The 24,468-nt window shown below is 46.0% G+C and overlaps 2 protein-coding genes across 14 annotated transcripts in view; one reads left to right on the top strand and one right to left on the bottom strand.

The window, feature by feature from the left end:
• The window catches only part of LMNTD2 (lamin tail domain containing 2), a 70,328-nt gene extending 63,845 nt beyond the window's left edge, over nt 1-6,483 (bottom strand). Inside the window, exons 1-2 of the mRNA XM_075928265.1 lie at nt 6,394-6,483; nt 1,821-1,880 (exon numbers count right to left, since the gene is read on the bottom strand). Coding sequence (XP_075784380.1) covers nt 1,821-1,828 — 8 coding nt within the window. The 5' untranslated portion in view covers nt 1,829-1,880; nt 6,394-6,483. The remainder of the gene's footprint in view (nt 1-1,820; nt 1,881-6,393) is intronic.
• Nucleotides 6,484-6,497: 14 nt separating this feature from the next.
• RASSF7 (Ras association domain family member 7) overlaps nt 6,498-24,468 on the top strand; it is a 124,311-nt gene continuing 106,340 nt past the window's right edge. For 7 of the 13 annotated variants that reach the window (XM_075928287.1, XM_075928282.1, XM_075928281.1 and 4 more), the window contains exons 1-3: nt 6,675-6,708; nt 6,988-7,046; nt 21,759-21,889. In XM_075928287.1, the coding sequence (XP_075784402.1) occupies nt 6,690-6,708; nt 6,988-7,046; nt 21,759-21,889 (209 nt within the window). In that variant the 5' untranslated portion in view covers nt 6,675-6,689. Of the gene's footprint in view, nt 6,724-6,987; nt 7,047-21,758; nt 21,890-24,468 lie in introns of all 13 variants that reach the window. The other 6 variants (XM_075928291.1, XM_075928284.1, XM_075928278.1 and 3 more) reach the window with 5 other exon arrangements.

Below are 24,468 nucleotides of genomic sequence, written 5' to 3'. Positions count from 1 at the left end.
GAATTTGAGAAACTGGAGCTATTGGAGTAAAGTTTACTGTGACTGTCTGCTGTTCCTATTCTGCAGTTTCCTTGGGATAATTTGCCTGGGCTTCACTAAATCAACATCAATGTGACACAAACTAAGGTGTTTTTAATTGGATTAGCTCTCTATCCCCTACCATAAAATTCCAGGCTAGATAGATTCTTAGCAGGTTATTGAAAACACAAACAAAATCCTGCAATGATCTCTGGACTTTTAACCTTCTGGGTAAAATTCTGAAATCCTTCTTTGTTTTTTAGTCAGATAACCTTTCCTTTGAAGTAAAAGGAAGAACTGCAGGACATACCTCACAGGATTTTCATGAATACCACCCACCCCATTCCACAACAGCCTCATTGATGTACGTTCATGGCTGCATTTGGCAGGTGCCCAAAGCAGCTCTGTCCATTTTCTGACTAGTTTAGCTAATAGCTGTGATTACATAGAAGCTTGCCATGATTTCCTTCTCATTTTAGACTCTCCTGTCTCCGTCACTAAGGGCAGAATCAGAACAGTGCAGATCTAGTCCAGCATCTTATCAGTGGCTGTTACTAGACGTACTTATCCACAGACAAAAACCCTGTGTGTAACCAGGTGGGTGTGGTAATATTTTATTGAACCAACTTAAAAGAATCTCAGAGGCAGGGCCGGCTTTAGGAAGTGCGGTGCCCAATTCGAACCATTTCGACGGGGCCCCAGCAGCCAGGATTTTTTGTTGACCGAAAAAAATGTTGGTTGAGCAAACAAAAAACCAGCACACACACAAAAAAGGCATAGCCCCTTTAAATCACCAGCTACAGGCCAGAGTCCCACCTTCCCACCAAACCCAGGGGCCAACTCCCCCTCCCACAGCACAGAGAAATCCCTGCACTCAACTCACCCCTCCTGCAGTGCACAGAAGCTGCTGCGCTCCTCCGGGGCCAATGCCCCCTCCCGCAGCACGCCTGGCACGCCAGCACACTTCCGGATTTAAGGCGCAGCGCCTTCTTGCTTTAGGGCACGGGTCCCTTTTAGGCGCAGGGCCCAATTCGGGGGAATCAGGCAAATCGGCCTAAAGCCGGCCCTGCTTAGAGGAGTTACTGTGTTAATCCGTATCTTTAGAAACGATTAGTCCTGTGGCACCTTAAGACTCTTAAAAATATATAGTATTATGAGCTTTCATGGGTAAAGCCCACTTCATCAGATGAGCCAGAGTGGAAATAACAGATTTATATATTTTTGTGACTCTCTAAGGTGCTACAGAACTACTTGTGGTTTTTAAAAGAGAGGGATTTTTTTTAGCTATACAGAGTTCTTCAGGTCTGGGAAAGGAACACAGAGTTTCCCACTAAATGCAAGATAGAACAGATCAGCAATGGGCAACCTAAGCTAGTTAGTGGGCCTCATGAGTGGTGCCTGTTCATCTCAGTGGGCCGCAAGATTCCTTTAACCAAGATGGTCTCCTAAGATTGAGTAGTTTTGATAATTGCACTTGTGTGCCTAGAATTTGCAGGATGCACAGATTGAACCATAGCAGCGCTTTTGATTGCACAGAGAACACACGGTTCTTACAGTCAATGTTGTGTGCAATCAGCATGCGCCTGACTTCATGTGCCCTTGCTTTAAGTCTGTGTCACTTTAGTAATACTGATAGGGAAAAAAAACTATGCAGATGGAAGCCAGTGGCATCACAGGCAACAGTAAATGAAATGTCTTATGGGCCACACACATAGAACCTATGAGGGTGAGACCAGAAAAAGGAGTTAATTTCCTCCTGCCTCCTCCCTACCATTGCTATTACTTTCTGCCTCCATACTTACCTATTCATTCTTTCTCTGGCTCTTCTCACCAGCTCCAAACAGTTACTGTATAACTTGATTCTGCAATGAAGAAAAGAAGAAGCCTTTGTGTTAGCAGGTAGGAAGCATACTAGCTCAGAGAAATCAATTAGCTCACAGAATGACCTGCCAAGTGAAGCCCCAGAATGTAACGCCTCTTGGGGCAATAGCTACACAGTAAGGAAAACCCACACTGGGGTCAGGCTGCAGGGCTGTTTCACTGTTGTTTAGAATTCTGGGCTCGGCTCAGACTGCTTCCCAAAAGCTCTGAGGCCCTCCCATCTTGCAGGGTCTTGGCCCATGTCCAGCAGTCTACACAGCAGTGAAGTAGCCCCACAGCCCAAGCCCTGTGAGCCTGAGTTGACTGGTACAGGCCAACCATGAGTGTCTAGTTTTGTGATGGACCTGTGGCCCACAGGTGGCATGCAACACACTGGGGCACTATGTGTGGCCCACGAGACATTTTGTTTACCTTTGCCCACGCGCAAGGTTGCCAGATTATGCTGGTTTCCATGTGTGTAGTTTTTTGCCTACAGGTATTTCTAAAGAGACACACACGCAGAGCAAGGACATGTGAAGTGAGGTGCGTGCTGAATGCACACAACATTGACTGTGAGAGCCGGGCGCTCCCTCTATATCCAATCAAAGTACTGCTATGGTTCAATTGGCTCACCCCATGAATTTTAGGTACGCAAACACAGTTAGCAAAACTACCTTCTCCCAGGAGATGGTCTTGCTTATAACAATCTAGTGGCTCACTGAGATGAAGGAGGGCCATGCCTGTGACCCACTCACTAGCCTACGTTGCTCATCATTGATCTAGCTGCTGCCTTTGGGAGGCAGGTTCATTATCTACACTAGAGGTACCTGAGGTACTAGGTACTAGAAGTATCTGCACTGATTAACTTACTAACTTGGTCTAAACACCCTGATATAAATTAAGCACTGCTTACTGCATCTTAGGTTCTTGCAACAGCAATAACTATGACTGAGCGAGAATGCTACACCTGCCAATTTTTTCATTAGTGATGGAAACAGAGCCAAAAATTGAATGTGAGTGGGAGTGAACATTGCAAAGTTGACAGTGAACACTGAGCTTTTAACCCAAACCGGACGGCCAATTTTCTCTTTATTACATCACCTCATTTAAACACAAACTCGATGTGTTTAATACTCCAAGCTCCACCCTGTATTCATCTACAAGGCCGTCAGTGGGAGGCACAATTCTGAATCAAAGCACAGTGATTTCAGCACAGCCTGTACTCCCAGGCGTGTTGCAAAAGGTGACAAAATTGAAAATATGAAATCTTTGTGTGACACTCAACGGTTGTTCTCACATTAGCAACTGTACAGGAGAAAGCAACAGCTGCCAAATACACGTCTCTGGTACTAGGGAAAAAGAAAAGAGCCTCTCCTGGACACCGAGCTTCTGAAGGCGTGCATGTTGGGAATACTGGAGGAGCTTCTGGGCAGATTAAAACAAAGATGGCATTGTGCATAGGCCGACTCTGTGGGTGCTCTAGTCACATTCTGCAACACTATCAGGAGCATAGGAAAAAAAGAGGTGGGTGCTCAGCATGCACTGGCAGCCTCCCCATCAGCTCCTCCCCTTTACCCCAGGGCCTCCCACTTGCTGGCAGCCCCACTGATCAACTCCTCCCCCTCCCTCACTTTGCTTCCTGCTTGCCGCGATCAGCTGTTCAGCAGCAGGCAGGAGGCACTGCGGGAGGGGACAGAGTGAGAACAGGTGGAATGGAGGAGCAAGAAGAGGCAAGGCAGGAATAGGACGTGGGGTAACGGAGTGGTGTTGGGGCAGCGCTGGGGTCAAGCGTACCCCAGCACCAGCACATTAGAAAATCAGCATTTCTGGAACTGCGTGAGGCAAGTTCCCCTCTCTGATTCTACAGCAAAGCAAAAATTGTGGGTAATTTATGAGGATTATTTGTCAGCACTGCTTTGCCATCTAAAAAATGCCAAATACATGTCTGTGTGGTGGGCAACTCAAGCATTTTAAATGACACTACCCAGTTATTGCTGTTTGTTAGATTTTATGATGGTGAACTTTTCAAGGAAGGACTTTTATATTTAATACCATTAGGACCCTACATAACAGGAGAGATCACTTTTGAAAAGGTGCAAGACTTTTTGGGGAAAAAATGGTTTAGATCTTCAGAAAGTAAACTTGCTAGTTTTAGACAGAGGTCCCTCCACAGCAGGGAGATAGAAGGGCTTTGCTTCATGTTTGGCAGAGATACACCCTTCATTAAATATACTTCACTTCATCGTTCATCAAACGAGTGGTAAAACTGTCTGGGGACTTGAAAAAAGCAATGGGTATGGTGATGAAATTACTGAGCCACATATGCTCAACTTCTAGCTTGCAATATCAGCTTTTTAAAGCTCTTTTACAAGATGCTTCAGTGGAATACACTGACCTTTTGCGGCACAACAACATTTGCTGGTTAAGTAGGGGGCGCATGTTAGAGAAGTTTTACAAGCTTCAGAAAGTAATAATAGACCAATAAGGCTTGTGAGTTCCTGGAATTTATGAATGATGTCCCCTCTATGTCACAGGTAGCTTTTCTGTGTGATATTACTGGTCACTTGACTTCCTTATCTTGCAGCTTCAAGGCGAGACAAGCTGCATTTCCAAAAAGTGTGTGTCTTTCTGAGGAATCTTGAAATCTTTCAAACAAACCCAACGGGAAAGACGTCACACTATCCCACATTATGAGTGGTTGGTACTGGTGAAACTTCATTGAAAATGATGCAAGAATTCCTAAACTATATGACCGAAAAACTTAAAATGTGTTTTGAGAATTTTCAAATTCCAAAAGAGTTGCTTTCATTGGTTCCAGATCTATTTGTTTTCTCTGCTGATGGAACTTGCCCTTTCAAAGCAAAGAGCATTCTTGATTCAGCTGATGAAAGTACAGTACTTTTCAATTAGAAATTGTAAGGCTCCAGCGTTCAGATGTCTTGACAGTAAAGTTCGGAGAAACAAGACTTTGTGGTGTCTGGACTCAATATACTGACCTATTACAGCATAGCCAGAATCTAGCCACCTATCTTTTAAAAGCTAGGGGTCAAGCATACCCCAGCACAAATATTTTAAAAGCTAGGGGTCAAGCATACCTCAGCACAAATCTCAGAGCCACCTATCTTTTAAAAGATATTTTAAAATATAACTGTTCTAGATGATTGTAGTGATGCCTTCTGACTGTATAATTGATGGATCTAAAGCAGCACTACTATGATAAAAGAAAGAGATAATAATAAGGGGACAAGGCCTTGGTAGGTACATGGATGGCTTGCAAGATACTTTAGATTGTTGCCTTGCAGAGGTTTGGCCTAGAACTGCTCTTGATTGGTTCATGTGTAGGCAGATCTCTGTGAGGTCACTGACTTCTCCCCTGTAAAGTGGCTTCCCGGTCACTGTCTCTTCTATGAGTTCTGTGATGGTGGCCTTTTTCTCCACCTTCCTGCTATACAATGACATATTGAAAGGTTTTTCCATGTTTATTGTGCTTGTTGAGTTTTTTTCAGTATTATGGGAGACTCAGGAGTGGGAGGCAGGAGACCCGGTTCCTAATACCAACTGTTTTGCAGATTTGCTCTGTGGTCTTGGAGAAATCATTGTCAGATATGTTTTTAAGCACAGCCACTGATTTTTGGGAGCCTTCATTTCTGGGTGTCCATGTCAAAGCACTCTAGGCCCAATTTATAGAGCCGCTCACCACCCACGAGTCCTGTAGGTGGCAATTGGAATTGTGGGTTCTCAACATTTGGCAAAATTGGGATGAACGTGTCTCAAGCTGGACATCCAAAAAGAGAGGTATTAACAAATCAGTGGCTTTAATCTCTGTGCCTCAATTTCCCCATTTATAAAATAGGCATAAGTATGCCGAGTCACCTCTGTGAAGAGCTTGGAGATCCTTTGAAGGAAGGCACTATGTAAGTGCTAAATATTAACATAGCCCTTACTAATGTAAATTCCCTAAGGGAAACAGATTATAGAATGTAAAAGGGTTGTATGGAAATCTAATGGGGTTCCATAGCAATTAATGTATTCCAAAATAAACTGTAGCATTGAAGAGAAAATGGTAACTTTTCTGTAGGTTTGTTGGCATACTTCCATAGCAGGGAAATGATCACATGCCACTGAATAGTCCAATAGTCTATACAAAGATTAGTCATTGTGATTAAATTCATTTCTGTCTTTCCCTAATGGCTACATCTGAATACAGATGTATTGGAAACCCTCACCATTCGCAGTGAGGTTAGTTCCTGACACTACCGCGTATGGCGAAATTTGTGAATCCTGGGAGCCACGGCTCCCAGCCCCGATGGTGAGTTCCCTGCAGCTCCCAGCCCCCGCCACCTCACCCCACCCCAGACCGGGACAGGAGACCCTCCCCCGGTGAATATATGGAACTGCAAAGAGCGAATCAAGAGGGTCTCCTATGTAGCTAAGGCTGGGTTGTGAATGTTCCCATCCCAAGCAGATGGCACTGCACAGGTGCCTGTCCCACACAGCTATGTCCCTATAACTCACCAGCTGCCGGCTCCTTCGCCTCAGAGGGCTTTGTGATCATAATCATATTGGCTGCATGTCACTCTGTCCCTGGGGCCTGCTTAGGTCTCTGTTGATGTCACCATAGCAACAGCGCTCAAGGGAGGGGCAGATCCCTGAAACCTGTTGCTGAGAGGCAGCGTGGCAAGAAAGAGCCATGTTTGGAGAGCGTAAAGCAAAGTCAGCCTAGGTCAGAAGGGACAAACAAACATAGGTGATCTGCATTCACTGTGTGTGGGAGACAGATCCGGGGAGGAACTAGGCATGGGACTAGCAGGATGACTGGACCAGAGACAGGTCTCTCTTTGCTCTGTAGGTAATGGGATGGATTAACCCCGTGGCTGTGGTTATGCCAGCTCTGTAGGCAGCACATGCCAAGGGAGCTGGCATCCATGTCTGTAGTATTTGGAGTTGCAGCCATCTCATACGCTGCAATGGGATGCTGTGATATGGCTGCATTGACTCCTGGTATCACAGGGCCCTGTGCATGATGGGGCTAAACAAAGCTGGGGAGGGAAAGAACTTCATAGGCCTCCGAATAACTTAATAAACAGACAAAATCTCTCTATCTTCCAGAAAAATCCTGCAGGCCCTGGAACTGGCTGGCTAGAGAAAAGAGATGCGGGAGGATGACTGTAAGTACCGAATGCTGCATGCAGTATTACACTTGTATTGCTGGGTCTCTCTTATTTTTTATCTTATGCAGATCATTTTCTAACGGAGCGCTCCTATCCTAGGTCATTTCCTCTCACAAGTCCCCATACTGTCTGTCTGTTCCATCAGGGGTGGGGAACTTAAGGCTCAGGGGCCGGATGGAGCCCCTGACTTGTCTGGATATGGCCCCCAAAGCTCAGGACCTCCCCTAACATCGAGGAGCCCATGCTGGCACTCCAGCCCCCACCATGGGGCTGGAGCATACAAAATCTATTTGATAGGGAGTGGGGAGTATCTTTCTTCTTCTCAGTGCGGGGCCACATCAGTGAGGGGGTTTGGGGTTTTTCTTTTCTTTTCTTTTTTTTTCTTTTTCTTTTTTCTTCTCATTTGTGTGTGGCCCCAGAGTGATTTTTCTGTGGGTCAGTGGCCCCCGACCCAAAATAGGTTCCCCACCTTTGCATTAGATCATAGTGAGAGAACTCCTGTGTCCACCTTGGACCTTTGATAACGTTGATAACAAGTTGCCATCTTCAGTCACAGTAGCAAATTTGCCCAGGTCTTCACAAAATCCAGGAGGCATTTATTTTCTGGGAGTCAGAATTCACATCTGTCTCACCGAGGTAGAACACTGGGAATGAGACTTTGCAAGATCTTTTCAGTTAAAAATACATAGGGAGGTAAGTAATGCTTCCTACCTAAATCATGGCTGATTTCAAAGTGACTGGGGCATGCAGCTCTGAAATCAATGGCTCTGAAGCAGGACAAACAATTTCTATTTCCTGGATGGATCTTAAAACTGGGGTTTCAGTTTCTTTTTTATTTATTTTAGGACAGTGGCATCCCAAACCTTATGCTTTTTGCAGATCTCTTCCTTTGTTTAGGTGAAGCCCTCTTTATGTTATTAATAAGAACCGGGGACATTTGAGTCTATGCAAATTGTAAAGTCAACATATGGGCAGATTGCCTAGATCACCAGTCAGAGATGCAATGGGTAGGCTGTCCTATTCCATCAGAGAGACTAGTCAGCTTTGAGGGGGAGAAAAATCATGGCTTAGCTTTTTCTTCTTATGTTCTTCATCTTGGAGACATGGGCTGGATTCCCAGCATAGATTCAGGTGTTAGCTGGGTCTGGAAAGCAACGGCATCAGGCTGATTAATCAGCAGAACCATTATAAATTAGAATCAATTTGGCAGACTAGGGGTGTTATGCCTTTATGCCCAGTTCTAACAATGAGGGGGGAAAGACAGTTAATCTCTGCTAGACTATCAGAGGCTCAAAAGAGGAGAATTCTTTTTGTTAAATGTTAGCCCTGCGAGCCTTTGGTTATTTCCCCCTCCCCCTAGATTTGAGTGGCAGAGAAAAGGGCTTGTTGACCTAATGTTAACTTTCAACTGCCAGCCATTCAGCTTGCTGGTCCTCACACCCCTCTCCTTAATCCCAACAGGAGGGGGTACAAAGCCTACTAAGGGACTGTGCCATCTAATTAACATTTGGCTTGAGCAAGATTTTATCCTTCTTTGTGTTTGCATCGTCTGAAATGTAAATGGCGCTTTTGCTTGTTCATGTTGTAGTCTGGGCTGCTTCTGGCCAGAAGTAGATCTAAATCATAGCCAATAATGCACACAAAGCATAATGCTACTTAGCTGTAAATCTGTAAGATTATTTAGTAGAAAAATAAAAGCCAAGTGTTGGTCATTTTGGAGGGAGAGTGGATCTCATAGGAATGAGAGCTGGAAAAGAAGACCTTTGAAGCTTTATGCTCCATCTTCTAGCTAAAACAGGACAGTTCTCCACTGTGATGTGGATGAGAGACTGATTTCCAGAAGTGCTGGACAGCAGCAATTCCCCACTGACTTATGGATCCTAAGCAGCTTTACAAAGATGGCCTTAGTACCTGACTGGTCATTGGGATTCTCAGTGAAGCTGCCTTGGAAGTGGGGAAAGGAAAATAGTAATAATTCCTCATGCCAATGACTCATCAGATTGATGCATGATAAGACATAGCAACCTGTACACAAAGACCTGATGTGGTCATCATCATAGGAGCTTTGACTGCCTTTGACTGCTGCCCTAACCTGATAAAGCAAGGCCCTCAGAGGTGGTCCCTGTCTGCCAGCTGTGGTGGGACAATGTGAGCAGAATTGTGTTCTGCAGCTTCCCATGCTGTTCTGGCTCGGAGAATGAGCCATGTGCATTGTATTGTAACCTCTATTTAGGGAGGCTATTATGCCCCTTTGACACACACTAGCCATTCAGTGATGCCAGGATTGTGTGCCTGGGTCATTGGTCACAGACACCAGAATGCAGCTTTCTAACATTCTCACCCCACAACAATCAGCACATGGAGAAGTCAGCCTGCACCAGAATCCTATGCCTAGATACTCTCTCCTCTGCTGCAGAAATTTGGGGAAAGTCTGATCCAGGTCCCTCTAATGGGCCTGAAGGGAAACCTAATGTCTGTTTGGATTCAGACCCACACTTTGCCTCCTTTGTCCATCTTTATGTTTAGGTAAGTGGTTTTCAGTTAGCTATGTGCAATGGTGCCATGGGAAAGGGTTGTATTTGTGGCACTGACAACTGTGGCCAGCTGATCAGATTACCTGCCTCTTAGCCCTCCCCTCTGCCCAGTCTCTCTTGTTTCACAGCCTCTAGCTGTGCCAACTTTCCTGATCCTGTTTGCTTAAGTAATTGGCACTGCATACTATGGGTAATCGGCTTATTTTTTCTCTCTTCATAATTTGTATACAGACAGTTCTCCCTTTCTCTTCTAAAGAGCTAATGATGTAGCCTGTTTTTGTGGGCTGTCTGGGTATTTTGCCATTTCCAGACCGCAATAACACTGGACTGCTTTTCCCATCATTACATCCCTTTGGTTTTCTCTATAGACCTTCCACTGCAAACATTAGATAATTTACTCTAGAACTCAGTTCTGCATTGGCTGGGAATGAAATGGAATAGGCTAGATGTTCTTTTCAGTTGTTATTTTGCAGTGGGTGAATATTTAAAAGATGGGGGTTCCCCCCCAAAATGACTCATTTTTCCTTGTTTATTCCTTTTGAGTAAACTAGATGGAGGGAGGAGGGCTCATACTGGAAAGTTTATATCTAGTTTCAAACTTCTTTGAAGTTTGGACCTGTTCAGGCTACTACAGCCGCCACATTTGGATCTTGAATTTTGCCAGAGCTGATGTTTTAGTTAGAACTCATCTCCAGGTAAAACTCCTCTTTTATTTCTTTTTCATTAAAAACTTGGCATGTTCTTCTGGCCCAGCTGTAAATCTGCTCTTACTGCTACACTCTAATCCTTTCCTTGGCTGCTAACATTACCATCCTCATTCTTTCAGGGCCTGGCTCCTGACTGTTAGATCTCCTTATTGGATTTTTACCCTCCAATCTATTTAGTCTCCAGTGTGTGCTCAATATAGCCCTTTAACCCTTCAACACCCTTTCATTTCTGCTTCCTAATATAGTTACCCTCCTGTGCCTGCCTCATCATGCATACAGCTCTCATTTGCAGTTCTCCAGTGTCTTTCAAGTTCCTTCTCTACCAGGCCATTTGCTTGCTGTTTTTTTTCTGTAACAGACTAACTCAGCCACCCCCTGAAGCTCCCAAATAATAATGCTCAGGTGTGATCTTGTTTTGCATGGCTCCTTTTTGTAAGTTGTCCAGAGAAGGCTTCTGAACCTGTTTCACCATCTCTAATCTCATTATTTTTGGACAAGGTGTGTGGTTTATTGTAATCTCTTTTTGTATTTGTGGGTTGTGCCGCACCAGAAAGATAAAATTGTTTTTTAAAAAACCCATATCATATTTCAAGAGGACATTGGCCGGAGATTTTAGTTCCCTGCAAGAACCAAAAGGGCCATAGTGCTCTTGCAGAGATTTTAGAAAGAGGTTAAAGAAAACCAAGACACTTTATTTTTTCCCTATTGAGGTCAGGTTTGGGTCAAGATTTCTAGTGGTGCCTACTGATTTTTGGGGCTACGTCTAGATTGCAGGCTTTTTGCGCAAGAAGCTTTTGTCAGAAGAGATCTTTCCCAACCCTTTTTCCTGAGGCCCCAACCCTTCTGAGAGCCCAGGGCCACTCCCCCATGCACACATCTTGCCCAGGGGCCTGGCAGTTCCGTCAGCCCCCCTGCTGTGTGGTGTTTTTTCTCTGGATAATAAAGCAAGGATTTCAGTGTGCAGGGCTGTCCCTTTAGCACCTCCTCGGGGTAAATGTCCAGTGATAAATGGTGGGCCAGATCCTCTATTGATGTAAATGAGTGTAGTTCAATGGAAGTCAGAGGAGCTAGGCTGACTTACGCTAGCTGAGGATATAACCCAAGTTGTCTGTACTCTGTGTGCTACATAGTTGATGGGGTAGGGCACCAGCAGTATCTCTCTTACCCTCCCTCCCCCAAGGCCGGAGTGCCTGTTAATGGAATACAGTCTCACTTGGAAGGAATGTGGAAATACAGCCCCTAGATGAATGACCATTGGTCCCTGGTGCTCTAATCACACAGCCTCCCCTACAATAGTGGGATAAAGCAGTTGAGACAAACAGTTCATATCATTTTGTTTCCCAGCCCACACACTGACGCAGCATCATTATTTTTAGACAATCTGGCTCTTTGTTAGTGGCAGGTCTTTATTCGGACACCAAGGAATGCTAAGCATGCTTTATTCTGTGTGTTGGTCTAGGCAGCATGTTTATCTCCAGAAAGATGCCGGGGGACACAGTGTGTAGTCAGAACATGAGTCCTGGTCTCCCTGAACAGCCAGGATGAGTGTGGGGAGAAAGAAAGAGTCAGACATGCCAGTGCTGAAATCCAGACACATGATCCATTTCTTATTATTGCTGGCTTTTCATCTTTCTGCTCCATTGCCTCCTACAACCGGCCAGACATTCCCTAGGCCTTGATTAGTCCACATCCTCCTCCTTTTTGTGCCTTTCCAGCTACTTTGTGATCTCACTGCCTTTGTCTCTGTAACCATGATATGTGTTGCTATGGCTAAGGCTGTGATTCATAGCAGTGTTTGCATCTTACTCGAAACTGGAGATATATATGTGTGCTTGCACTAAGCACTTTGCCACTATTCAATATTATTTACATAGGGAAGAAAATCCCTAGAAAGGAGTTCTTACTACAGAACGAGGTGGGGTGGGGAAGGGCTATCATGGAAGGGCTAGTCTGGAAAGGAGAGTTAGGAACAGAAAAAAATATGTGGAGGAACGTTCAATTGGAGTGTGGGTGGCTGGTTGGTGGTGTGTGTGAGAGAGAGCTGGTTTTGATTTAACTGGGACAGGCACATGTTCAAACCCAGACTGGTTTCATGGGAGTGGCAAGGATGTGTATTGAGTGTATAGGTGGCGGGTCAATATGTACATCTTCCCTCCAGAGATCACATTCAGCAATGACTGCAAAATCTTTCTTTCACCCTATGCTGTCTGGGGGGGGGTGTCCGTTTGTTTGTGGTATACTTGCGGGCTATTGAGAGCTTCCTTTCAGTCAGGACTTGCCTTGCCACAGTGGAAACTGGAGATGAGCATTACCAAGAACAGCTTGGGAAGATGGATTGAGGGACTCTTCTCATTCACCTTTATTCCTTTCATTATTTATTGAGTTCCATTTAATGGAAGCAGCACATCTCAAGGCTGCTGCTGGCCAGAATCCCAATTGCTTTCCAAAAATGAACTAGTCACTGTCCCACCTAAGCTGGCTTGCTGCCTTCTGTTGCCATGACGATAGCCACATCCTTCTGTATTTAGGTGGTTCGCACCCCCGGTGACAGGTCAGATTCTCACTCCGGGAAGTAGAGGGTGCATCACCAAGGATTTTTTTTTCATTCTGTTTTTTGCACACCAGCAACTTTTTGCCCATGGCAGCAAGCTCAGGTTCTAAGGGAGAGAAACTACATCGTGTTGCTGGCTAATCAAAGACTGACATTGATGGACACCAAGAGGGAACGTTCAACTTTTCTTGGCCAGTTTGTGGGTGACTCTGATATTAATTCAAGATCAAGGACCAGTGAGCCAATGACCATAACGATTAATACCAGCAGAGGCACAGACCGCTGTGTTTTTGAGAAAAGATGGTTTAGCAGTTTAGCCACTAGTCTGCAGTGTGGAGAATCTGACTTCAATTCCCTCCTCCACTGTAGGTTTTTCTTGGGCAAGTCACTTACGCTCTATGAATTTTTCCTTTCATCTGCTCCCACATAGTTAGTTCTGATGTTCAGAAAAAAAAAAAACCCTGGGTGCTCACCTCAGTTTGGGATCTGATGATTCTATTATAATTGTAATAAATTGGCTCAGAATAATGGATCTTCTATGCAAGGCTGACAAAGCTCTTGAGCTGTGTGGCTAATACTATTAGAAAAATTTGCATTGATGGAATAATTCTGAATTTCTTCACATAAACATGCCTTACATTCAGAATTAAATCAATACTTCCTGGGCCTTCTTCCAGATCCAGAGGTGGGGGAGGCAATCTACTTAGGATTGGGTTTTAGTTCTCTCAGCCAGTCTCTGCCTTTAAGGGCTTGTCTACACTATCACTTTTGTTGGTATATCTTAGGGTACGTCTACACTACAGCGCTAGTTCGAACTAACTTAGTTCGAATTAGTTAATTCGAACTAAGCTAGTTCGAACTAACGCATCTAGAACTAAAAACTAGTTCGAACTAGCGTTTTGCTAGTTCGAACTAGTAAGTCCACATTGAGTGGACTCTGAACAGGGCTTAATGATGGCCGGAAGCAGTGCCGGCAGGGCATAAAAGGAGGACTTAGAGCATGGAGATACTGTCTCAGGCTAGCCGAGGGCTGCGCTTAAAGGGTCCCGACCCCCACCCCGGACACACAGTTCTAAGGGGTGCCCCGCTTGCAAAGAAGTTCTGGCTTGGATTGCCCTGAGTGCCCACACTGGGCACATCACACCACTCGGCCATCAGCCCGGCTGCACTTGCCGCAGGCTGCCATCTGGGGAGAGGGAGTAATTGGGGGGCTGCAGGAGAGCTTCCACCCCCAGAAGCCCGCAGAGCCAGCCCAGTCCTCCCCATCGGGGGCTCGTACCCCATTCCTCCCTCACCTCCTTCCACTTGCCCTTCCCTAGCCCCCCTTCTTCTTGATGTACAAAATAAAGATAACGTTTCTTCCAACATTGACTCTGTCTTTATTGAAAAAAACTGGGGGAGACTGGGAAAAGGAGGTGGGAGAGGGGAAGAGAAAGGCTGGGAGAGGGGAGGGCAACTAACATGATCAGGGGTTGGGAACAGGTCCCAGATGAAGAGAGGCTACAGAGACTGGGACTGTTCAGCTTAGAAAAGAGGAGACGGAGGGGGGACAGGATAGAGGTCTGTAAAAGCAGGGGTTGGGTGGAGAGGGTGCATTCAGAAAAGTTCTTCATGAGTTCCCATAAAGAAGGACTAGAGGACACCAAAGGAAAGGAATGGGTAGCAGGCTTGAAACTAGTAAGAGAAAGTTGTTCTTGACAAAGCAAATAGTTAACCTGTGGAACTCCTTGCTGCAGGAGGCTGTGAAGGCTACAACTAGAACAGAGTTTAAAGGGAAGTGAGATCAAGTCATGGAGGTTGGGTCCATGGAGTCCTATTAGCCAGAGGGTAGGAGTGGTGTCCCTGCCCAAGGTTTGTGGAAGGCTGGAGAGGGATGGCACGAGACAAATGGCTTGGTCACTGTCTTCGGTCCATCCCCTCCAGGGTCCCTATGGTTGGCCACTGTCGGCAGACAGGCTACTGGGCTAGATGGATCTTTGGTCTGACCCAGGACGGCCATTGTAAGCTCAGGGCTCAGGGTCGGGGGTCTCACTGGACCCCCTTGATTCTCTTGCACACCTGCTCCTGGGTGGCCAGGCTGGCAGCTCTCCTGCCCTAGACGGCCACTTTCCTGTGCCTAGTGTGGAGATCGTGGACGAGGTCCACGATGTCTGCACTAGCCCAGGCAGGTGCCCGCCTCTTGCAGTCCCGGGCAAGCTCCCGGGAGCCGCCAGCCTGGTCCCGGCAAGAGGGGGTGGGCTGGGGGGGCATCGGGTGGGTGGCTCTGTGCCGTGCCAGGTGCAGGGTCTGCTAGCTGGGTGCTGGCAGGCTTGCACCTGGCACGGGCACCGTAGCCAGCCCGTGCCCCTTTAAGGGGTCCGGGGCCGGGAGGGGGGCATAGAGTTTCCCTGGTGTTGGCCAGAGTGGCCACCAGGGAAACCTGGGGAGGGCTAGCCTCCCACTAGTTCGAACTAAAGGGCTACACAGCCCTTAGTTCGAACTAGCTAGTTCGAACTAGGCGTTAGTCCTCGTAAAATGAGGTTTACCTAGTTCGAACTAAGCGCTCCGCTAGTTCGATTCAAATTCGAACTAGCGGAGCGCTAGTGTAGCGCATAGGAAAGTTAGTTCGAACTAACGTCCGTTAGTTCGAACTAACTTTCTAGTGTAGACATACCCTTAGGTTGCTCGGGGCTGTAAAAAAACACCCCCCCAAGGAACATAAATTACACCGACAAAAGTGCTGGTATGGATAGCGCTCTCTTGGAGGGAGAGCTTCTCCTCCTGACACAGCTACTGCCACTTATTACGTCAACAGCAGAGCACCTGTCTATTGTACCTGCCGACACCATAGAGCGGCTACATGTGTGATCTTACAGCATAAGCTCACAAGTGTAGACAAGACCTAGCAGTTGTTCTGCACACTGGTTTAATTGGTGCTGCTTGGGCCAACTGCAGGGCTGAAGTTGGAAGCTTCAGCGGTAAAACATGAGCCTCATGACTCATAAACCCCTTAAAACTGGAAGTAATGGCTGCGGACTCATAAACCTCTTGTGTGGACCAGCCCCTTGAGGGAGACAAATACCCACATACTCCTTGAGGGTCACACTCTCTCCACAGGAGTCTCTTCTTCTTCATGCTGAGCACAGGGCTATGTCTAGACTACTGGGCTTTATCAAAAAAAGGTACACATATTGTGCTCCGCAATTTGTGTACCTTTTTCCAATAGTTTTTCAGAAGAGGCTTTTTTGAAATTTTTCCCATCTACACTGGACCAAATTTCAGAAAAGCCTCCTCTTTCAGAAGAACCCTTCTTCCTCATGGGAGAAGGAAGACAGTGCTTCCAAAAGAGCACATATCCTCTTCCGCAAAAAAAAAGCTGGTATCCTGGAAAAACCCCATAGCCTAGACATAGCCCAGTTCCAATATGTCAGTACAGCCGGATACAGGGATGTGGCTAATGTGACATCTATGACAATGGACAGGTAGTGCCGTGCTTGGCTCTGGAGCAACTTCCTGTAGATGAATCAGGGGTGAAGCAGAACTGCCCTTAAGGATCTGCAGTCAGCCGGAAGGATGTGGCCATCAGATGAGAGGCCTTGTAGCAGGGAAATAAAGAGGTCCAATTGGCAGGGATGCCAGAGGACACTACCTCCTTCCCAGCAATAGCAATATTACTATGCAAAAGGCCAAAGGATAAGAATGAAATAATAAACAGCTTTAATGGGGGACATTAATCCATTTAATAATCCACTCTGAAAATAAGTAATGTTTTCCAGGCTCTGTTGGTTTGTTTCATGACTTGCATATCTCCTTGGGACTGGCATAGGAAAGCCAACTATTAACACGGTGTCCTACTGCCCCATCAACATGATGGTGTGCTTTCATGCACTGAACCTCATCTGGGAGTACCCAAAAACTTAATAAGAAACACATATGGGTAATATATCTGTAGTATGTATTAGAAACACTGGATATTTTATTTTCTTAATTAGTGCGGCCATTTAATAATTGGGATGATAAAATATTCTCAGGTATAAGTTGTCACCTAATCACCAACTTGCCCCATTGATGGCCAGTGGTGATTTATCTTTCGTCATTCACGTCTAATGATGTCACTCACTGTGGTATGGTGTTATTACCCACTAATGCCCAGCCTGCTGCGTCTCTTGTTGCTTAGCAATTTTATGTGACTATATAATTATAATATGAGAGGTGGCGTTTATGTAGCTATATCTATATTAGTATGAATAACACTGCTACTGTTTATTAAGGTCTGATTGGCTTCACTGTGCAGCAAAGGCAGTTTCCTTGTTTGTCTCAGCTGCCCATAGGAAGTTCTTCAGACATACCATTGTTTTATCACTCTGGTCTGCTATCATCCCACCAGTAGGGTCATTAATGGGGCTGCTGGCATTATTCCCATTACTCTTTGGTGCTACAGTGGTTGTGTTCCTGTAATAGACTAGCCCCTTTATGAAGAACTGGAGTCCAGTACACCTGTGACTACTACTCAGGTGTCTCCCAGTTAGGCTCACCCTGGGTCATACAAATTGGGAGACGGGATGAGTCAGACCCTGAGAGGAGTCCGAGAGAGATGAAGGGCAGTTGAGCTGCTTGAGACCAGAGGAGAGATGCAGCAGAAAGAGTGATTAGAGGAAAGGGTGACAGGAGACCTGATGGAGAATAAGAGTGGGCTGCTGGTGATGAGTTCAGAGGAAGATTATTGGTGAGCACTGGCCAGAGCTGAGTGAGCTGAGAATTACAGGAGAGAATTGCTGAATTACAGGACAGATTGGGCAGTGAGCCCTGGGGAAAAGGGGAAGGTTCAGCTCCTCGGGCTTGCTAAGCTGGGAAACAAGAGGGTTGGTGTGGTGGGAGGATGGGTCACACTAAGCAGGCATAAGGCTTGCGGGTAGGGATACCTGGAGGAATGGAATGCCCTAGGAAAGGGGAAGCCGTCTGGGTGAAGAGATATAGGAAGACTGGCCACTGAAAACTGGGGCTCTGGCCCAAGGTGAAAGGAATAGGGGGGATGGCAGAGAGCTGCTGTTGACTCTCAGGTGGCTGACTTTGAGGTGAGATGAGAATGGAAAAATCCTCTATCTCTGTATGTGTAGTGTGGGAATTGGAGTATTATTTCAGGGCTGTTGAGGAGCTAATGCACTGATGCATACGAGCCCTGGAGGAGGGCTTTGCATCGGTCAGTGAGAGAATGGTCCTTTCATGGATGGACAAACAAAGGGAGCTAAGGCTGGGCCTGACGCTGCATGGTGCTGGAGGTGTTGCCGTGCCACAGCTCCACATCCGTGCAAGCTAAACAATGTGATTAAAAAGAACGAGAGCATGAATTCTTACCACTGGAGCAAATCCATCCCTGTGGGTTTCAGTAGGTCCTAGTCATCTGAAGTTCCATAGTTATACAATGGGAAAACTTGGCCCTTGTGTTTATGAATGGGAATGATCAGACTATACTTATTGTATTACCTTACCTGTCTACTAGTGGCTACTGCTACGGGCATGCTTAGGATAGACACAGAAACAGCTTATAAAAATATACAGGGTTGCTACTCAGAACTGCCTGAGTGGGGGCCAAAAAGGAAAGGGGTAGGCCATACATACATCCACCTAACCCTCAAGCTGCTGAGGCTAAGGTTACTTCTGAGATGCAACTTAAAGCGGTCACAGGGGTGTTACACCTGACTGCCTGTGGTCCCAAGGGACAGTTCTGACTGCCAGGAATTGCCAAAATGCAATGGTACAACTCTGTCTATACCCCTTTTACTCCTCCCAGCTTCTTGCACCATGGGAAATGGAAGAAGGTGGTGTGGCGCCAGCTAGGGAGGCCCCGTACGTTGGGTAAATTGGTGCAAAACAGCCACAGCAGGAGCTAGGATTTGCTCGCTGTCTTACAGGGCCACATGCTGAGCCCAGAGGCTAGGAGAGGTGTATGGACCCAGGGTACTCTACAGGTAGCAAAACAGGTGCAGCAGGAAAGGGCCTGTTTCTGAGCTGCCAACCACACTCAGTCTAAGTCTACACTGGCACTTTACAGGGTGCTGTGATTTCTGGTTTGGAGTGTGAATCCTCCCTCCCCCCCAGCACAGCAAGTTACAGCGCTGTAAAGTCCCAGTGTGTACAGGCTACAGCGCTGTTAGCTACTCCCCTGTGGGGGTGGCTTACATGGTGCGCTGGGAGAGCTTCCTCCCAATGAGCCTGCGGTGGCCACACTTTCAGTTTAAAGCACTGCCAGAGCAACTGCGCTTTTAAACTTTTCAGTGTAGACAAAGCCTCATTTGTCCACCTCTCTGTCTGGACTGCATGATTCACCCTCCTGGTTTTATTAATTGTTTTTAGTAGCAGACAGAGTTCTTTGTTTTCCTTCATCCTGTAACTCACCATAAGGAGCCATTTAGCAGCATATCATTATCAGTAACATACTGTGCTGAGGGATGTGTTTGTATGAGTCACTTCTTTTGTATACCTTAGTAAATCGGTGGAATTACACGAGGATGTAGTTATGACTCTCCACCCTCCCATACTTTATAGAAATTGGCTTATGATATGAATATGCATAACCCAAAGATGCTTTGGACAAAATACCTCATGTGACCTATCAATTTTAATGTCACAGTCTACTGGATCTGTGAATCCTGCTTTTTGCATGTGTCATTCTTGTATGTGAAGTTACAAATATGAAGTGTGGCTCTGTTTATAATTCTAAATGCACTAATGATGGCTAACATGGGAACTTAATGACTAGGTGATCGACTCAACAACCTGTATATAGCCTTTTTTGTCCTGTAAGACCAAACTATGGTTGACCATAGAAAGACATGTGACTACCAACTGGTACTGGAGTCCATTTTGAATCTGGTATTTTTCCGAGAGAAGGGAGGATTCCAAACAAAGGGTTTCCGCCCTGGGGAAAGTCCATTTAAGCAAAGGGAAGCAATCAGGTTTTGTCTTCTGCTGGATTTTGAAACTGCCTGGCACATGCTAAGAGGATACATGGTACTTTGAAGAAGGCTGTAGAATCAAGTCAGAGTAAAAGACCAACTCTGATTTGAAGCTTATACCTGAAATAAGAAGAACCGTTTAGGGTAAGAACTTCTATGTAACAAGTTTCTTAGTGGATTAGAATTAGCTATGTGTTTTCTATTCGCTTTAATTTAGTAACTTAGTTCGATCTGACTGTTTTCACTTGCAACCACCTAAATCCTACTTTTCATATTTAATAAAACTGTGTTTATTATCAAGCCCAGTGTACATAATTGTCACTTGAGGGGAGCAACTATATTTCTTTCATTGATAAGGAAGGCTGACCTAACCTTATGAGCTTCCCCTGTGTTAGAATTTTACAGAGGGAAAAATGGATTTGTTAGGCAGGGGAGGGTGGTTCCATTTGTGGGTTGGTTACCTAGGTGTTGAGTGCTTAGATTGGAGTCTTCCCATGGCTGAGGTGGTTCAGTGTCTGCACTGTTCTAAGGGAGGTGGTATTCCCAACTCCTGAGGTTTATTTGGGGGAGTCCAGAGGATCTGGCCCAGCAGGACAGGGTGGTGGGGAGCCCCAGAGAACAAGAAGGTGGGTATCAGTGGCATGATCAGCACACTGGGAACAATCCCAAGAGGACTTCTGTGATCATGCCCCATCACAGTTGTATCCCAGGTTACAGAATGAAGAATTAGGTACAAAGAGCCATCTGCACTGTACATGGGAGTCCAAACTCACCCCTTTCCTGAGGTTTGGATTCATAAATGAAGAAAACAATAAAATAACACAAAAGTCACCTCAAATCTTCTCCCCTGGCGTGGCTTTTTTCAGGGTTCCTCCCTCCAGACTCCTGAGCTCATATCCTTCCTGAGGGAGAACCACCTCCCCCTCCCTTTTATTCAGGTGAGGTAGTAAAAGTCCCCTGAATTAGTGAGCCAGCAAAAGTGTATTTTGACCTGGGGCCAGCTAACAGGGTGGGGTATTTCATGCAAACAGTTGCCAGCTAAGGAAGGTTCAGACTTCCCTCATAGAACAACAGTGAGCTAAGCCCCCCAACCCTGCCCAATGAGCAGGAGAGGAGAGTGCTTTTTTTTTCTTTTCCAGTGTGCTCTAGGCCAGGTAAATGAATGTCCGTGAATATGAATGGGAACAGAAAGGCAGGAAGGGAGCAGTAGCGCATCTACACAGCGAGCCATTATTTTCAATAGCTGTCTTATGAGGGATTTGATATCACGGCTTTGCATTGTTCAAAATGCATATTATGGGGTGTATGAGATGAACAGAAGGACAACACTGTGTCTATAAGTATCATGTCGGCATGCACACGTGTGGCTGCTGCTCCTGTGTACCTTGGGAGAGAGGCACAGCTCTGCGGCAGACCAGAAGGCAGTACTGCTGGGTGCAGTTGTGTCTGCCTTTGCATCCGTGGGGCAGAGATAGGGCCCAAAGGACCCGTAGGTGGATGTGCAGCAGCAGTGCAGGCAGAGGGATGGTCCCCGGGATGGCAAGAACAATCCAGATCACCTCAGTTCCCCAAAGAACTCGCCGCTGGAGCTTTGTCAGAGAAAGCTCTTGTCATTCCTTCGCTCGGTGGGGAAGCAGCTGTTGGAAGAGTGAAACGGGCTGTGAAGAGAGAGGATGAGTAGAAGAAAGGCCCACGCTTCTGAATCCAATTCAGGCATGGGGCAGGCTTCAATGCACTGGCTTGGTCCCTTCTATTCTCCCTAGCATGGGACTTGCTTTTCTCCCTCCCTCCACTCAACAGAATGGGCCTCCAGCAAAGAGGGGCTGAAGGGGCGGGGGATTGAATTGCCCATACAAAGGCAGCTCCCTCTGATCCTATGGACACTCATCTTTTACACTCACACAAACGCTGACATCACATGACCCACGGCTGAGTGTGCTCCAGCCCGAGGTCTGATTGGTCACTGGCTCCTTTTTTGAAAGCCTAGGTGGCCGTGGCAACGAGGAGCAGGCCAGCCATACTTTCCCAGCCCCCAGAGAAGTGCCGCAGGCGCTGAAGAAAGGCAGGCGGCACGCACCAAGAAGCATCAAGTGGGTTGCCAGCCCTTCCCCAGGTACCTGCTTGTGTTAATTCCTAGTCCTCTTCTTTTCTGCTCAGACGTGTGAGTTGCAGTTAGCGTTGTGTCTGCCTCTGTGTGATGGGTGCATTGGGGGTCACTATTTGTGTTAACTCGCTTGTCCCATCACCCATCCGTTTCTTAATACCAGGAGAGAGAGCACTCCTGCGACCTTGCTCTGGGACCACACCACATCTGTAATTACACAGAACCTATTGCAGGAGGCCTTTAAAAAAATTCCATTTCCTCAGACTGGTGTGCAAGTGAGAGAGAATTGTAGTCACAACTTTCACATGGCTGAGTAAGAGAGAATTCAAGGCCAGATCCTCAGCAGGTGTAAAATGGTGTAAGTCAGCACAGCCTCAGTGACTTCAGTGTGGCTGCACCAACAGAGGGGCTGACCTGCATGCTTATTAAAATTAAAAGTGGCCTTTAGTGCAAGGTTTACTGTGAGACAGAGGGATAGCTCAAGACATAGCCACTGAAAAAGGCTTAAAAATACATACATGTTTCAGGGGGGTTTACTGGTAAGGGGAAAAATTAGGACTAGCAAGTGATGTCAGGTTGTTTTTTGTTTGCTTGATTGATCAAAATCCATCAGTAATTCCAGGACTTACAGTTAGGGTGGAAACGTGTTTCGGAGAAGGTGGATTTGGGCTTCAACAAAAGACACCTATCTTGCTGAAAGAGCTTCTCTTGAATACAATCACTTTGTGGTAGCACAGAGAAAAACCTGTCTTAGGTTCCATTCTTCTGCAACTTGGAGGAGGGGGTGAAAAAGGAAGAGGAATGATTCTAGGGAACCTGCTGTGGATTGTGAAGAATGCATTGTAAAGAAGGGGCTGTTTGAGAAATCTGAGGTGCAGAGTGCAAAACCGGAGGGTGAGTCCAATCAGCTTTGGTGTGGGGGACGGGACAGGAAGGACTCTTTTCAAGTACAAATAGAAATGTGATATGCAAAGGCAAAAATTCACAGAGCAGCATTTGTGAAAATGTGAGCAAGCAAATTAACAGCCTCACCCTGCAAGACACTTGAGATTATAAATTAACCCTCTCTTAGGGTTGCCTTCCATTCCAGAAGTGCCCCAGTTTGTTCTGATGGGGTGTTCTAGCCTATGAAAGAGGATGGTTTCAGTCCTGAATGTTTCATGTGACATCATGGGACATTATTTCACAATGTGATGATACTGTCACAATGCAAAGATCTTTCTGCTTGCAGCTTATTATTTATATTGCAGTAGCATTTTGAGAACCCAGCCCCCTATGCTAGGTGCTGTACATACACATAGTAAGAGACAGTTCCTGTCCCAAAGAACTTGTAGTCTAAATAGACCAAACAGCAGGACTACGTCTACACTGGCATGATTTTCCGAAAATGCTTTTAACGGAAAAGTTTTCCGTTAAAAGCATTTTCGGAAAAGCACGTCTAGATTGGCAGGATGCTTTTCTGCAAAAGCACTTTTTGTGGAAAAACGTCCGTGGCCAATCTAGACGTGGTTTTCTGCAAAAAAGCCCCGATTGCCATTTTCGCGATCGGGGCTTTTTTGCGGAAAACAATACTGTGCTGTCTACACTGGCCCTTTTGCGCAAAAGTCTTTCGGAAAAAGACTTTTGCCCGAACGGGAGCAGCATAGTATTTCCGGAAAAGCGCTGACGATCTTACATGAGATCGTCAGTGCTTTTCCGGAAATTCAAGTGGCCAGTGTAGACAGCTGGCAAGTTTTTCTGCAAAATCATCTGATTTTGCGGGAAAACTTGCCATTCGAGACACTGCCCAGTTGTATTGTTATTCCACATTTTACAAATGTGGAACTCAGGCACAAGATTTCCCCAAGATCACACAGGGAGTCTGTGATCTCCTGACCTGAGTGATAGTTCAGTGCCTTAACCACAAGACCTTGCTTCCTCCCTTGGTCAGTGAAGGATCAGAGATCCCTGTTTCACTGTAGTTGATAACAGTTCACCCCAAGCAGTTCTAAGTTTAGAGGCAAACTTGTACTCAATATAAGCAAGAACAACAAGGAGTCCAGTGGAACTTTTTAAAGACTAACAGATTTATTAGGGTATAAGCTTTTGTGAGATACAACTCTCACTTCTTCAGATGCTGAAGAAAAAAGAAAACAGAAAAGGAAGGTATACAGAGACAGGAGTGTGACATCATTGCTAATTAAATCAGAGTAGATGTGGCTCATCTGCAACAGTGATGAGACTGTGAAAGTACCTGAATGGGAAATTACCTATTGTAATGTAGGCATGTGAATGTTTAACCAGTTAACCGGATAAGTTTAATGGGTGGGGACTGGAGCCCTGGGGCAGGCAGGGGGCTGCTCCAGCCCCACTGGGGACCTGCCATGCCACGGACAAGGGCTGCTCCGGTGTTCCCCCGGCCTGCTGCCCTTTAATCAGTTAACTGGTTAAACAATATGTTTAAGTTTATGAATTAAGAGGGATTTTACATCCCTATTGTAATGTGAGAACCACTCCATATGTCTATGTAAACCTTTTTTTGGAGTGTCAGATTTGCATATGAATTCCAGCTCAGCCGTTTCTGGTTGCACTCTGTTTTTGAAGTTTTT

The sequence above is a fragment of the Pelodiscus sinensis genome, chromosome 4 (genome assembly GCF_049634645.1).
Source record: "Pelodiscus sinensis isolate JC-2024 chromosome 4, ASM4963464v1, whole genome shotgun sequence".
NCBI lineage: Eukaryota > Metazoa > Chordata > Testudines > Trionychidae > Pelodiscus > Pelodiscus sinensis.
Note: the sequence above shows the minus strand (reverse complement) of the source record. Positions and strands in the feature narration are given on the sequence as shown.